Consider the following 17,178-nt stretch of genomic DNA (forward strand, 5'->3'; position numbering starts at 1 on the left):
ATATATATATATATATATATAATTTTGAAAAGAAAGAATTATAAATTAAATATATAAATTTTTAATTTCTAATTTATAGAGACAGTTTATAATTCATTTAAAAGCTTGACCTGGTCCCCAGCGGAGTTACCAAGCTGTCGTAACCGGTTTTTGCACGGGCACGAAATTTTACTTTGCAGAAAAAATAAAATAAATAAGTAAATAATTTTGATTTTTTTTAAAAATATTTTGGGAGTCGCCATTGACCTTTTTGGGGTTAAGTAGGTCAAATACCTAAAACAAATCTTTTAAAATAGTTTTGGATAAAACATAATTTAAAAGATAAAACTGATATGCATATAACCAAAAATTTTATTAAAAAAGAATTCGTGGTCGATTACGTTTAGGGAAGGATTAACACCCCTATAACGCCCAAAATTAGTACTTATTAATTATAAATTGTCTCTATTATTAGAAATTTAAAAAATTCAAAGATATATTTAATTTATAATCCTGTTATTTCAAATTTATTAGTATAATTTTAAGAAAATATATTTATTTTTATATTTTTATAAATAAAATATTTATTTACTTAGAAATATCAGAAAATGACTTCTAGGTGCTTTAAGACAACTCATTTCTTAATATTAAAAAATAAATAAATATTCATAAAACATTTCTTTAAAAATAATTAATTAATATATCATTTTTAAAAATAAAATATAAAAAAAATCAGAAAAAAGACTTCTAGGTGCTTTAAGACAGCCAATTTCTTTAAAAATATATATTAAAACATGATTATTATTATTTTAAAGTAATTTATATAAAGTTAAACTTACAAATAGAAAAAAAAATATTATTTATTATATATTTTTATATGACTACATAATAATAATAACAATAATAATAATTAACTATATTGAAAATAAACATATTGAAATTTAAAATATGAATAAATAGTGACTAAAATAAAATAAAGCTGAAACTAGGGTATTAAAATATAAAAAATAATAAATAAATTAAAATTAGTGATTACATTATAACATATTAAAATTAGATACCTTAATTCGTAATTATTTATTTAAAATTACAAGGACTAAACATGATATTTTATATTTATTTAATTTAGGGTCTGAAATAAAATTATATAAATTTCGAACATCAAATTAAAACAAATTAAAACATGTTGTTCATGATTAAAATAATAATTATTAAAATCATAATGGCTAATTCAGTTATTTTAGCTAAAATATATATAATTACATAAAGGACTAAATTATAAAGAAAATAAAATTCACAGACCGAATTAAAACATTTGTAATTTAAAACCAGTGACTAATATAAATTTATAAATTTAAGATGGCTGCGGAAAGGCTTTTACCCTTATCAAATTACAAACAGGCCCTTCCCTAGAACGACGTTGTTCGGGGAGGGGTATTTAACCCTAAACCTTATAGCCTTAAGGCCATTTTTTCTTCTTCTCCTCTCTCTAACTGAGAGAGTTTTAAAACTCTCTCGATTCTCTCTAGCTTCTCTCACCGGAGGAAAGTCAGTCAACGGCTGGCAGCCGTCTACCGCCACCAACCTTGCTGCCGGTTACCGTCGTCGGTGGTCGGAAAATATAAAACTCTCTTAAAATATAAATCGGAACGATCTAAAACCGAATCCAACCCCCATTTACCATTAAAAACCTCCTATTTACGTAAATCTACAAAAATACCTTCGGGTATTTTGAATCTTCGTGTGACGGTTGGATGTTTGCAGTTTCTCTGGTGACCGTTGAGTTCTCTTCGGTAAGTTCTCTCTCTTTCAGTTTAATATTTGTTGGTTTTTGGTTTTTTATGGCTCTTGGTTGCTGGTCCTTTTGTTTGCAGATTCGGTGGTGGCTTTATAGGCCACCACAGTGCTTGCTTCAGACCGGGTAAAGGAGGATCGTTCGGTTAGTCACCAAACTTACAGTGGTGACTCACCCTAAAGCCATAACGTGGACGGTCTCCCTTGATCTCTATTGAAACGGCGGGGCGTAGAACGACAGCTAGCTGAGACGTGGAGCTACGGGAGCGACAGTGAGATGGTGGCAGCAAGGAGCGGCGGCCGCGTGGCTCCTAGGGTATCATAACCCTAGGGTTATTTCTGGAAAGCTTTGGACCTTTAGATCTTACCAGATCCAACGGCTGAAAGGAGCGGCGGCTGAAGCATGGGATGATATAAACCCTAATCAATTTAGGGTTTCCATTGGGCTAGCTCGAGTTAGACTTCTCAGATATGGGTCAGGGTTCTATAAAATGGGATTCAATTTACTGTTAGGCTCCGGGATTTGTAAAATGGACATGTTTGTAATAATACTAATATTATTAATAATAATAATAATAATAAATAATAATAAAAATATAATAAAAATAATAGTATAAATAAATAATACTAATATAATATTAATAATAATAAAAACAACTGGATGAAAAAAATTAGTATCTTCAATCTGTAAAGATGAGTTCCTCTAGCTGTTGTTTTCCTTTTCCTGGGCTTTCTCATGGAGCTGTGAATGACCATGTAAGTTTTATTGTTGAGTCTCCCATTCAATATGCATTTGTTTGTTATTTAATGATACCTGAGAAGTTAACTTTTCATGCATATTTATATGCAGGAAACTCGGAGATATGATTCACAACTTGTCATGTAATTGGTAACCTAGTTGTTCTCAGAAATCATTGGTGTCTAAGCCTACGGAGTCGATGAAGTTGAAAACGCTAATCGAATTATGAGCCTTAATTTATAATGTACAAGTTGAAATTGTTGGAAATTATATTGTGAGTTCCAAGACTGAACTTTATGCCTAATGAGTGATTTATGTATCAACTCAGATACTGCTGCTTTTGTTGCTTGTAATGATATATTTTCATGTTGAACCAGTGTAAGATTAATATGCTAAGTAGTTGAATTATTCGGCTTAGGTGTCCATTTAAACAGGGACTGGCATGGCTTGGTCATTTGATCTTTGAGTAGCATAATGGCTTTCTTTCTTCTTCTCTTTTTTTTTCAAAGCATAATTACATTAAATTGTTTAAAATGGGACATTCTTTGGCTGCATTCGTGGTTACAATAGGTTGAAACCTGAAATATGATGCTATTTTTAGTGATGAATGCATGTAGGGGTTTTTCCTCCTGACCTTGGTCTACAAAAAAAAAAGGTAAAATAAACCATTTTATTATGACTTTAAGTTTTTCCTTCAATGAATCTTTCCATCAGTTCAGAGAATTTAAGATAAAGATTGACGGGAAAAAAATGAACATTAAGATTGAAATTTTCATAATCAGCTGTTTATATTGTTAGAATGTGGAACTGTATATGTTCTGCTGGATTAAGCTTTTGCTTAACCTGAAAGGCAAGGAAATTATCAGAAAACATTGATCTATCCAAAATATCTCAAGCACCAAGATGCCTTGATATAACATTTCACTCCCCCTTCAACGTTCCCAATTGAAGAATAATCCTCCCATTCAAATCCTTTAAGGTGCTGGATTTATTCAAACTGAATTTTAGAGAGGTTCTGATAAATGATTCTTGTAAAATGAATTATAAATTTTTAATAATAGTTTCTGAAGATTATTTTAGGATGTCGATATATGGATGATGTTGTGTAAGCCATTTCCAATGATTAATAATTTAAAAAAAAATATTTTATTATAAATATCAAATATAATAAATAATTTTTTTCATTATAAAAGACTTAGTATAACTATTTTTAAAATATTATAAGAATTTATTTAATATGATTTATGTTAATAATATTATTATTAAGATATTAGTTTTATTAATAATTTATTATATTAAATAAGAATATAATATAATTTATTATTATAATATAAATGAATTTATAATAATAATAATATAAATTATTAAAATTATTAATAAATATATTTTAATAATTAATATTATATTGAAATTTTACTAAAATATTATATTAATATTAAATACATAAAATGATATTATTTTGAGTAAGAAAAGTTTAAAATATGACTCATGAAAATCAAAATATTAATAATGATATTATTTTGAGTATTTATGTTTTGAGAATTATACTTAAGATTTAATATTCATCAAGATTAGAGAAATATTTATTTTTAATATACTATAAATTTGATTGAGTATTATTATATATAACTATAGATAATAATAATTTAATTGAGTATTATAATATATAACTATAGATAAGATCAAACTTTTTATGATAACATATATATATATATATATATATATATAAGGTTGATTTTATGATAACAATAATCAGACCTATAAGAGATAAGGTAAAACCTATGATTGAACCACGTGGTGCAAAGCTATTGAAAATCTAGAACAGAAGCCATGAATTGAGTGTGCTGGATTTTTTAAATTTAATTTCAATTATAATTTTTTTAATTAAAAAAAAAGATCTAGAAAGAGAGTCCCACATGCATGGACCGAACTCATTTTGGTTATGGCTCTTTGTTTATTCATCATCACCACTTTCATTCAAGTCATCTGTCCAATCCATCCAAAACCATTAAATTTCCCGTAATGACCAAGTTTGTGCGTTAACGATTAAATTCGTCTTTAGTTTACATATATAGGTAATGTAATTTATTCTTCAAAAAATCATATCATTTATCTGTTTAAATTATTTCTTAACTTTAATTTTATTAATAATGAAAGTAATCAAAATTATAATGCATCAAAATAAACAGATAAATTTGGAGATAATAGTCACTAAAATACTTATACAAAAGTAAATAATAAACTAGAACATTCCATTGTGAATGACGACTAATATCAAAACCCAATAACCTTTATACACATTCATTGTTTCTGTCGAATAAGACGCTTGACAAAGTGATAAATGAGTTAAGAGCAAACCAAATAATCTGGTGGGTTGCTTCACTACACAATTCTGATTACATCAACAAGCAACATTTTATCAAAAGAGAGAATCTAATTATACGTAACCACTGACTAACCAATTAGAAAATAAATATCGTGATGGTTTTTGTACGAGAATAAAAATGATCGCAAAGGTATGCGAAAAAACGTACCGAAAAAAGAGCAGAGAAAAATTATGTCATAAGGACAAAGATTATTATTCAAAATTAAAAAGACTCAAGAAAAAAACATAAAAGATATAAAATAAAAACCAAGAGAACTAATATTCCCCGACGATCGACAATCAACATTAAGATTAGTGTCACTACCGACTAAATAATTATCAAAGAGAAAAAAGAAAATGACACAAAAATATTAAAAAAATTATATCGAAAGAAATGAGAGACTGCTATAATAAGCCTTTAAAATTAAAAGCTTAATTAATGTGTCATTTTAATTAGCAAAAACCATTATTGATTATTATAATGTTGGTATGGAGATTTATAATGTTGATATGATAGGTTATGTGAATGATAATAACAAGATAAAAAAATAAAAAAATTACTAAAATGTTAAAATATTTTTTGAGATTTTTAATAATATTTTCTTTTTAGTATTTCTTTACATATAATTCTAAATTTTATATTTTAAATAACTTTTATGTTTTATTTCAAGGTTAAATAAGTCCGATAATTTTATAAAAAATCAATTAAATCTTTATATTATTAAAAAAATCATTTAAACGCTTTCATCATTTTATTATTCATATATGAAACATCACGTTAATATCATGAATTATCGTATCAATATTATAATAATTGAGGATAATTTTTATAAATTAGAAAATTATATTGAATATTTTTTTTAATTTAAAAGTTTAATTATATATTAAAAACCGATAAGTTTAATTTATTTAAAAAGTACAAGAACTCTTCACATCCTTAAACTCTTTTTATTTTTACATATCCTAAAAATATATGCACAATCATCTCGTTAAACAAATTTTTTATAGAAGTAATTAATTTAATTCAAAATAAAAAATATCCCAAATTACAATAAAGATTTATAATCGCAATCATAAATTAAGCATATACTGATAAGATTCTTGGTGGACTTAGCATGGAAAATTTTGCATTAAGGATTGACTTATATCAAAAGAGCGATAAATTTAGTTTGCTTTAAATTTAATATCATAAATTGTTGCTTGAGTTATTCAATTTTTTAGAAAAATGATTTGTTATAAATTTTGTTTTATTATAAATATAAATTTGTCGTAACTTTTAAAATTAAAATAAATTGAAATAAAAAGTTGAATTTTGGGTAATTATCATGGCACCATTTGATTTGAGAGTTAAATTTATTTTAATTTATTAAAATTAGGACTAAATTGATCGAATATAGAAGTAATAGTGACCAAACATGTAATTATACCAAATATTTTAACTGTCACATCAACTTTTCCGTTAAATATTAACGACAAGTGGCTTAATTGAATGCATTTAAATAATTGAGTGACCTGATTGATAAAATTTCAAAAAATATTGCTCAAAATGAAAAGGGACAATAGTTCGGTGGTTACCGGTATAATTTATCCTTTAGAATTTATTTTTTTATAAATTAAATTAATAGTGTTTGTCGTTAGTAATACTCTTTCACAACTCGTCGAGCGTAGAAGAATTATCCATTAATATTTTATTAAAAATTAAAATTATGACAGTTGAATTATAAAAATATTAATTATATTATAAATTTAAGTATTATTTAAATTTTACACTATAATAAATAAACATGTTCATGTGACAAATTGGGCCTATATATGGTATTAACCTACTTCTTACAATGTTCAAATCCACTTTAACTTGAAATATGGATTTTAAATTTTGCTTAAATTTATCACATTTATAATAAATTAATTTGAAGTCCATGATATTATTTATTAAAATATTTTTAAAATGTTTAAGTTATTTATAATTAACCATTTAATAATTAAATATTTATTAAAAAATTTAAACAATTGTTATCAAATTTTAAAAATTATCAACTTTATACTTTTCTTAATATTGACATTATAGTATTAATCTATTAATAGAGATTTAATTGATATGTGATATGAACTCATCAAGTGGTTTTATTGGTAAAAGAGAATATTATTTTCTCTAGAGATTTTGGGTTTGAACAATTGCTTCTATATATTATGTGTACGTTGTCAATAAATTACGAAAATTTTAGATATATATTTTTATAAACTTTTAATATAATTTTAGATATTTTTTGATGAAATTAACTGTTTCTATTTGTATAAAAAATTTAAACTTAAATAAACAAATTTCAATCAAATCTAATAGGATTCCTCTTGTTCATGATATAATATTTAAGTTAAAATATTGAATGAGAAAAAATGAATTATTAAAAAATTTCATTATTTTCATCATATTTTTTTTTATTTTATATTATTAATTTCAATTATCTACTGGTATGCATCTAATTACCTCTTTATATGTATATATTTTTTTGATAGAAAGCCGCTAGTTTTATTAAAAATAAAAAATATCTAAAATTACAGTGAAGATTTAAAAGCATAATCGTAACCCTAAAATATAATTATAATATTTTTTCTATTACCATTGAGACAAAAACTAGCCAACTAGATCACATAAAGACTAAAGAAGGAAAATGTTAAAAAACATAACCGAAAAACTCAATTAAAATAAAGATACAAATAAATCTGTTTGAGTTGATAAATGAACCATAAAAGGGGATGAAACTACTAAAAGACCACCAACAATTCGCAAATCAGAATGAGAAAAAAAAGTGTATCCAAAGTCCAAAGAAGAAGATCATAATGATAACAAATAAGCGTCATCTTGATCAGTCGTGATGATGTCAAATTCAATCTTAAGAAAAAAAAATAAACAAAAAAATGACAAAAAAATCATAAGCTACCAAAAGGAGAGAAAACATACCACAAAGGTATAGATAAACGTGTCATAAAGACAGAGAATGTGTCACAAAGACATAATTATTCTTATTAAAAAAATATAAAAAAAAATAACTGACGAACAACAACCAACATTAAAATCGACATCACCGTCGGTTAAATAAAATTAAAGAATAAAAAATTGAATTGATAAATAAAATTAACATAAATTACAAAAAAGAAAAAAACAAAAGAGGAGGAGCCTATCTCTTTTTATATATATTCCTTTAAATATCATGGTGGTCCAAAGTCCAAACAAAAAGAAAAAGAAAAGAAAGGTCGAGAAAGATGGTCATAATATATAATTGATGCAATGCCACGCACTAGAGAGATTTGTAGTTCCTCACAAATGGGATTCCATGTTTTTCTTCTTCTTCTTCTATATTCTCCAATTAATATGGGTGAAACTGACGACAAAAAAATCTTCATCCTCATGCTGTTAACTTATTATATTATACCTTACAAATTTCTTTCTATAATTTTTTAAATTAACGGAACGAATGTGAAATATATAAATAGTTGGATGATCATTTTGTAATTTTTTAATAATTAAAAGACTTAATAAAAAACATTTTATAATTAAAAATTTATTTTATAATTTTTAATAGTAAAATAACTTAATAAAACAACGTCATAAAATTAAAATACCATTTATATACTTTATTTTATGTTATATTATTATAAATTATGCAAATTTATTTTACAAGTTTTGCAACCTAGGACCCCTGTATCCCACACTCAGTTAATTCCGTTCAGAAAAGATTATTATTAAGTCAGATTTCAACTCAATTCATCGAATTATATATATATATATATATATATATATATATATATATATATATATGTATATCCTATAAAATGAATAATAACATTCACACAATTGGTATAGAAAATGACATTCAAGTTGATAATGATACTATTTTTATTTTGTTTTTTGTTTTTGATTGGATATTGAAATTCTTTAATATATATATATATATATATGTTAAACTATGGTTTTAGTCCTTTCATTATGCTATAATTTATGATTTAATCCTTAAATTCAATCATATAATTTGATCATTCGCTTCTATAATGTTATGTTGTCAGTAAGCCTAAACTGATAACATTATTAATATTTGTGCTTAAAGTGGAAATAGTGAATTTTCTTCTAAAATTACTTTAAAACATTATAATGATGTATAAATTTATTATTATTCAAATATGATTAATTAATTTTCCACGTTGCCTTAACCTTGTGATTGGATAAATTTTTTATAAAAGAAATCAGTACCATCATTTTAACAAAGAAAAAACTATTATTATTATTATTTTATCGATTTATATTTATTGTTAACTTGATAAAGTAGAGAATCAAATTATTATAAATTAAAATAGAATGATAAAATCCTAAAGTTTAGGATAATAAAGGAGTAGAACATAAATGTGAAAACAGTAGCTTGTAAATTAGACGGCACGTCAATGACCACGGTCCACTAAATGATTCAAGGGAGGGCATTAAGGTAATTCTAAACAACTCAAAGTTCCGTTAGCCCCATCCCTAAGCGCCTAAGCGCCATATCCGTAATCCCATCCACTCATGTCACTAATCAAACCAACCTTTTTATAAAAAAAAAACATCATAATAATAATAATAATAATAATAATAGTAATAATTTCAAATTTTCTCATTTAAAAATTAACAAAAATTAAAAAAAAATTCCCATAAAACAGCAAGCGCCATTTTCTTTTCTCCATCATCAGCTCACCACATTTCTCCTCAAAGTTTCAAAAATATAATCAACAACTCCTCTTTTCCCAAGCCCAGGTACTTATATAATAATACAGATTAATGTTTAGTTTACTGATCGTGTATAATTTTATGTACCGACAGCGAACTCGTTATGCTATCGGATAAAAATCTTTAGATTTGTGTGTGCAGTTTTTAAGGATTTTAATGAAGTATGGGAACGTGATTGTATATATTCATGAAAGCATCAAATACTCTCTCTGTATATAACTGATTGATTTTCCTTAAGTATTGTTTTAATTGTTAATTAAGCAGGTTTGTAAATGTCTTCAGCAGCAATGAAAGGACTACTTTTAAGGACAACACCAGATGTATATAAGAAGAGGCTATTGGAAAGAAGCTATTTGGATCGGAATCACAACGTTGATATTGTTAAAGTTAAAAACAGTTCATTTTTAGGGGTGATGAGGCCGAGTTTCGGTGGTTTCGGAGCAATTACCAGTCGTCGTATGATGCAAGAAAGTTGTTGCTGTTGTTTGTTCCATGGTAATGGAAAGAAAATGTCGAGTTCAAGACAGAGGAGACTCGAGACACGGGCTGAAGCCATACTTTCACCTCTCTCTGATCCTACACCAACTATGCAAAAGGTATAATTTTATACAAACTTTTATTTTCTTACATATGTATCTTTTTTATTGTTACATTCTACTTATACTGTGTGCTTCACTGCACAGAGAGTATTTACTTTTGGCAAAGGAAGGAGTGAAGGGCATAAGGGCATGAAGTCTCTGGTAAGGATTCATTCAAATTTAAAGCATGGCTAATGTTCACTAGAATTCCACGGTGGATTTTTTAATGCATTATTTTGAATTATTGCAAGTTCCCAGACATGTTAATGGTTATGTTTTTGTTGTTTATCTAGTTGGGTGGGAAAGGAGCAAACCTCGCAGAGATGTCCAGCATTGGGCTATCGGTTCCACCTGGACTTACCATATCAACAGAAGCATGCCAGGAGTATCAGCAGAATGGGAAAAAGCTACCAGAAGACCTATGGGAGGAGATATTGGAAGGGTTAAAGATTGTGGAACAGGACATGGGTGCCACCCTTGGTGACCCTTCCAAGCCACTGCTCCTCTCGGTTCGTTCCGGTGCTGCGGTAAGGGATTTGAAAAGCTTAAATAATGCAATGATCGGATTGATTCTGGTATCCTAATGATAAGCAACTTTGGAAGGCTTACTTCTAATTCTAAGCAATAAACATAAAGCATATTGTCGACTATCAAGATTGCTTGTCACTTGTTAGCTAATATTTGTTACATATGTCCAGATTTCCATGCCTGGTATGATGGACACTGTCCTTAATCTCGGACTGAATGATGAAGTGGTTTCTGGTTTGGCGGCAAAAAGTGGTGATCGTTTTTCTTATGACTCTTATCGACGTTTCCTTGATATGTTTGGAGATGTTGTAAGTGATTCTTCTTCATGATTTGATGATTAATATCATTACATTAGCACATTTGAACAAGTGCATCTCCAGCAGAGTTTCTTGTTCAATTTGTTTCACATGATCCTGGTTGTTGAGCTTAACTCAATGAAATAATTGGGCTGAGTAGACAAAAATCCAGAGACTCAACCAACTTCCTGAAATATTTTCTTTAAGTTGATTGCTGTAGTTTACTGTCAGTGCAATATGGCATAATCTTGACATCGCTAATTCTCTCTGTATTTTTTTGAGTTTTGTCAAAACTACTTTTATTGGTAATTTAGGTGATGGGCATTCCACACTCATTGTTTGAGGAAAAGTTAGAGACAATGAAGGAAGCAAAAGGAGCTAAACTCGACACCGATCTAACTGCAAATGACCTCAAAGAACTTGTTGAACAATACAAGAACGTTTACTTAGAAGCCAAGGGTGAAAGGTTCCCTTCAGGTAGAGGAATGGAACACTGAATTATTTTTCTCACCGTACTAACCAGAGATGCTCTGATGCATATCTAGAATCTTCAACTTAGGAAAATTGGACATACCTGTTTTCAAACTCGCACCCAAGTTTGACTAAGTAGTCAAGTGTGGAGTTCATACTAGAGTTCTTCCAAGCTAACCTCACAGTTTGTTTATGTACATGGTATACTAGAAACTTATCTAACTTTGATACAACTTTATTTTGTAGATCCGAAGCAGCAGTTGTTTTTGTCTGTTAAGGCAGTTTTTGATTCTTGGGACAGTCCAAGAGCCAATAAGTATAGAAGCATCAATCAGATAACTGGTTTAAAGGGAACAGCAGTGAACATTCAGACAATGGTGTTTGGTAACATGGGAAATAGTTCAGGGACTGGGGTTTTATTCACTAGAAATCCTAGCACTGGTGAAAAGAAGCTGTACGGGGAATTCCTCTTAAATGCTCAGGTAGTAAACATGTATCAAAATTCCTATCTCTGAAGAACTTCCTCATTTTTTCCCCATATTGTTATGATTAGTAGAAGACTGTTTTTGTCATAATTAATGAATGTCAATGATGTATCACTCTTGAAAAGGGAGAAGATGTTGTTTCTGGAATTAGAACACCAGAAGACTTGGATTCCATGAAAAGCTACATGCCTGAAGCTTACAAGGAGCTTGTTGAGAACTGTGAGATTCTTGAGCGGCATTACAAAGATATGATGGTATAATTTCTCACTTGTGTTCTAGATATAGCCTCATCATGTTTTTACATTAGCAACTTTATTGGTTTTGAGTTGTTCCGATTTTGGTTATCATTCTTGAACCTAGCACGGAAGAACCAGTTCTGTGAACTTACCCTTTTTTCCGAAATGCAGGACATTGAATTCACAGTTCAAGAAAATAGATTATGGATGCTGCAATGTCGATCTGGAAAGCGTACCGGTAAAGGTGCAGTAAAGATTGCTGTAGACATGGTTAATGAAGGGCTAGTTGATAAACAAGCTGCAATTAAGATGGTGGAACCACAGCATCTGGACCAACTTCTTCATCCACAGGTATGCACACCGTAACATTAAATATCATGGAAAAGTACGCTTCTTAGTTTTTTTGGCAAATGGAATTGAAGTATGGATCCAAAGGCTTATAGAACTTCCTTACTTTGGCTTTCATAACAATCCATAGAAGACTATACAATCATAAATTCATCAAATGATTATCATATTCATATTCAATATGTTTTAGTTATTTGATAAATACTGAGATGAAATGATTAACATTATGCTTTTTTTTTTCATTTAGTTTGAGGATCCGTCTGCTTACAAAGACAAAGTGGCTGCCACGGGCTTACCGGCCTCCCTGGAGCAGCTGTTGGGCAGGTTGTGTTCACTGCGGATGACGCTGAAGAGTGGCATGCCCAAGGAAAGAGTGTCATCTTGGTATGTTTATGTTCATGTCCATTTATACACTTTTCTTCTCATTCTACTATATTCTAGAGTAAAAGATGTATTATTATGTATAATTTTGAGAAAAATATATGACCTGTTTAGAGGGGCAAGACATTTAGTTGTTTAAAATACCAAAGTAGTCTGTTCTAACGCATTTTGAGTGATAAAACCGTGTAATATGCAGCTAAAATTCTCTTTTTCTATTATCTGACGTACTGGTCACTCATGATTTTGCATGCTTATAGGTAAGGATTGAAACCAGTCCGGAGGATGTCGGAGGTATGCATGCGGCAGCAGGGATTTTAACAGCTAGGGGTGGAATGACATCTCATGCAGCTGTTGTAGCACGTGGATGGGGAAAGTGCTGTGTTTCCGGTTGTTCAGATATTCGAGTGAATGATGCTGAGAAGGTAATTTTATTCTTCTGCCTCCTGTAAATTGCCTTCCTTCATGAAATGGTGTCCACTATATATGCTACTATATCTATATTGCAGGTTCTCATAGTTGGAGGCGTAGAAATCCAAGAAGGAGAATGGCTTTCACTCAATGGCTCTACTGGTGAAGTGATTCTCGGAAAACAGCCGCTTTCTCCTCCAGCACTAAGTGGGGATTTAGAAACCTTCATGTCTTGGGCTGACCAAGTTAGGCACATCAAGGTTCTATATGTACTTTTAGCTGGTCGAAGATTTGTATTATGTACTCGAGTATTCCGAAGGTCTCTTAACTCATTAAGCCCTGTGTTTTGCTTATAGGTAATGGCAAATGCTGACACACCTGAAGATGCATTGACAGCAAGAAATAATGGTGCTCAAGGGATTGGCCTTTGTAGGACAGAACACATGGTAACTTTTCTTTAATCATCCGCAACATAAATAGCAGTCCCATGAAAAATTGATGACTCATTATATATCCCATCAGTTCATTTCTGTCCTAAAGACTCGTTGTATTTTTGAATCCCTTTCAGTTCTTTGCTTCAGATGAGAGAATAAAGGCTGTGAGAAAGATGATTATGGCAGTAACACCTGAACAAAGGAAAGCAGCTCTTGACCTCTTACTTCCATATCAAAGATCGGATTTCGAGGGAATTTACCGTGCAATGGATGGTACTTTCCTGATCTTCTGTTCATCTTGTGACCATGAGTCTGAGGTTTTAAAAGCTCAGTGGCATAAACTTTATTGGAGTTTTGAATTTTCATAGGATACCCTATTTCCCTCTATTGATGCATGTGAATTTCATTTGAACTTCAGGCCTTCCTGTAACAATCCGATTACTAGACCCTCCACTTCATGAGTTTCTTCCGGAGGGAGACTTAGAAGAGATTGTGAGTGAATTAGCTTCAGAGACGGGCACAACTGAAGATGAAGTTTTCTCAAGAATTGAAAAGTTATCAGAAGTGAATCCCATGCTTGGTTTCCGAGGCTGCAGGTATTCCTTTTGATCATCTTTAATCCATTTAAGAATGTTATGAGAAAATAATAATGGTAAAAAAATAGTTTTATTTACCAAGGAAACATAATATATATGCAAGAGTACTAGGCCTAGATAAGAAAAATACATAAGTTTATGTGCTTCATATAGTTTGATTATGATGACAAATGTCATTCCATATCAATAACTTCTGAAATATTATGATTGCTGGTTTCCTCCACGATGTGTGCAAACAATGAATGAAGCACATAAAAGCACCATATGGAGCATAGGTTGAATTCGGATAGTCACATACATACATACATACATGTATGTATGTAATCATCATTAACATTGATTCTGATTTTCTATCAACAGGCTGGGGGTATCATATCCTGAACTAACTGAGATGCAGGCCCGTGCCATCTTTCAGGCTGCTGTCTCAATGAGCAACCAAGGGGTTAAAGTTCTTCCTGAGATAATGGTTCCCCTTGTTGGAACTCCCCAGGCATGATCATTCTTTTGATGTTTTCCATATCTTCTATACTTAGTTTTGTTTTAATCATTTTGATCTAAATAACTTGTTGCTGTTAGTAAAATGAGCTTATAATTCATTTGTTCCTGTTGATTTTGGTATTCTAGACATCCGGATTGATTACATACACAAAGCATCATTGATCTTTCAGAGAACTGACACTTTATAAGTTGCAGGAACTTGGTCATCAAGTCGGTTTAATACGGAGTATTGCAAAGAAAGTGTTCTCTGAGATGGGTTCTTCCTTAAGCTACAAGGTGGGGACAATGATTGAAATACCCAGAGCTGCCTTAGTTGCTGATGAGGTACCCCTATGTTACCGGACTCTTTGTTTTTCCTAGAATGATCGTACTGGAAACTCTTCCGAATCTGAGTAACATAGGTTTGTATAAACTCCGGGATTGTGGCATAGGCTGAAACTTGATTTCATCTGTACTTTCTCCTAGGAGAAGCATTTCAGATATGCATCTCAGTAAAAGATTGACATATATGCATACATATGTAGTCACGAATTATGACAACTATGCCTAACATTTCGATCGTTTTGATAATGGCAGATTGCAAAGGAAGCTGAATTCTTCTCTTTTGGAACCAATGACCTTACACAAATGACATTTGGGTATAGTCGAGATGATGTTGGAAAATTTCTCCCCATATATCTATCCAAAGGCATTCTACAAAGTGACCCATTTGAGGTCAGTCAATTAATATTTGAATGTTCAAAAGCTTTCTGAAGAAAGAAACATGGCAATTACAAAATCAAAGAAGATTTCATAATAGCAATTGGATCCTTTGCCAGGTTCTTGATCAGAAAGGTGTAGGCCAACTCATCAAAATCGCCACCGAAAAGGGTCGCCAAGCTAGGCCAAGTTTGAAGGCAAGTATACCTGATAATAATCCATTAACTTCAGAAAAAAAGAGCTTTCATCTGTAAATTTAGATGTCAAGTAGATTGAATATCAACCTCTGTGAATATATTTAGGAACTGGTTTCAAGCATTTTTCTTCTGGGAATAATATACAATGATGATGAACAGGTTGGAATTTGTGGAGAGCATGGAGGGGAGCCTTCTTCTGTTGCATTCTTCGCAGAAGCTGGATTGGACTATGTTTCATGTTCTCCATTCAGGTTAGATAGTTTCTTTTAATACATTTCTATTACTAACATGGACGGACATATGATTTTATGTTAGGGGTGGAAACATATTATCTATACAAAATACAAAAAAAACCTAAATTATACTTGGTCCATCCCTGATTATACTGTGATATTTAGCTTTTTATAATAACTGGATCAAATTCCTTATACAGGGTTCCAATTGCAAGGCTAGCAGCAGCTCAAGTTGCCATATGACAAAGGATCTGGAAATCACACCAAGCAGATGCTGCTGCAACTGTTGTGCTATTTGTAAAATGTAAATAAATTTCATACAAAATATAATTTTATAGAATAACAAGATTGCTGTCATGTATAAGCCTACAAAAGAAATACTACAATGAACATCGACTATACGAAGTGTAAATATTGAATAAGACTCAGCTCCACGTATGTCGTCGAGATGGAGTTGAGATCATTACAAGAAAATTTCTCGCCATGCAAGACCTTTACTTCTTGTTTTTATAATTGTTAAGTAGTAATTCAGGTTGGATATGTGCGATCCATCAATTGACTGTATTCAACTTTTTCTATGGGCCATTACATGATATGAATAGACGTTTATCTTTGGGACGCATGGATCAAGGCTTACATTTTATAAGGGGTGGATTTTTGGTGAGTTGAGAGAAGTCTAAGATCAAATTAGAGACTGTAGAAGCTGCTGGATTTGAGCGATGAAGTTCGGGTTCTTTATGCATCGGCACCCAATCTCCTAGGTACCAATGTTCAATGAATTTGGTCTTCGATTAGACCTCAAGGTAGAGGTGGCAATCGGGTCATTCGGGTCGGGTTTGGGTTGAGTCATTTCGGGTCAGGTTATATCGGGTTAGAATTGCATTCAGTTCGGTTCGAGTTATATCGGGTTCAGGTTTAGTTTGGGTCAATAGAAATTCAGTTCGGGTAGGGTATCAAGTCAGGTCAAATTGGGTCGATTGGTTTTCGGGTCGAGTCAAAATCGGATCGGTTTGTGTTTGGGTCGGGTTAATCTTGAATCAATTGGTTTCTAGTCGGGTCAATATCGGATCGGTTGGTTTCGGTTCAAGTCAAGCTTTAGATTTTCAAGTCAATTCGGGTTGGTTTCGGTTCTGATCAACCTTTACGAGTTAATTCGGGTT

General features: G+C 30.5%; 1 protein-coding gene across 1 annotated transcript; it reads left to right on the top strand.

Annotated features, from left to right (window-relative positions):
* Window positions 1-9,550: 9,550 nt before the first annotated feature.
* On the top strand, window positions 9,551-16,321 carry LOC120153600 (pyruvate, phosphate dikinase, chloroplastic-like). Its single transcript, XM_039165541.1, is given in 22 exon segments — window positions 9,551-9,657; window positions 9,895-10,226; window positions 10,314-10,370; window positions 10,502-10,735; window positions 10,907-11,044; window positions 11,347-11,509; window positions 11,750-11,985; window positions 12,114-12,242; window positions 12,396-12,575; window positions 12,820-12,871; window positions 12,874-12,956; window positions 13,211-13,375; window positions 13,460-13,621; window positions 13,718-13,807; window positions 13,930-14,068; window positions 14,214-14,391; window positions 14,752-14,881; window positions 15,085-15,213; window positions 15,466-15,603; window positions 15,708-15,785; window positions 15,945-16,036; window positions 16,219-16,321. Coding segments are annotated over 21 exon segments (2,940 nt in total). The 5' UTR covers window positions 9,551-9,657; window positions 9,895-9,902; the 3' UTR covers window positions 16,262-16,321.
* Window positions 16,322-17,178: the final 857 nt, after the last annotated feature.

Source organism: Hibiscus syriacus, unplaced genomic scaffold (assembly GCF_006381635.1).
Source record: "Hibiscus syriacus cultivar Baekdansim isolate YM2019G1 unplaced genomic scaffold, ASM638163v2 tig00000218_pilon, whole genome shotgun sequence".
NCBI lineage: Eukaryota > Viridiplantae > Streptophyta > Magnoliopsida > Malvales > Malvaceae > Hibiscus > Hibiscus syriacus.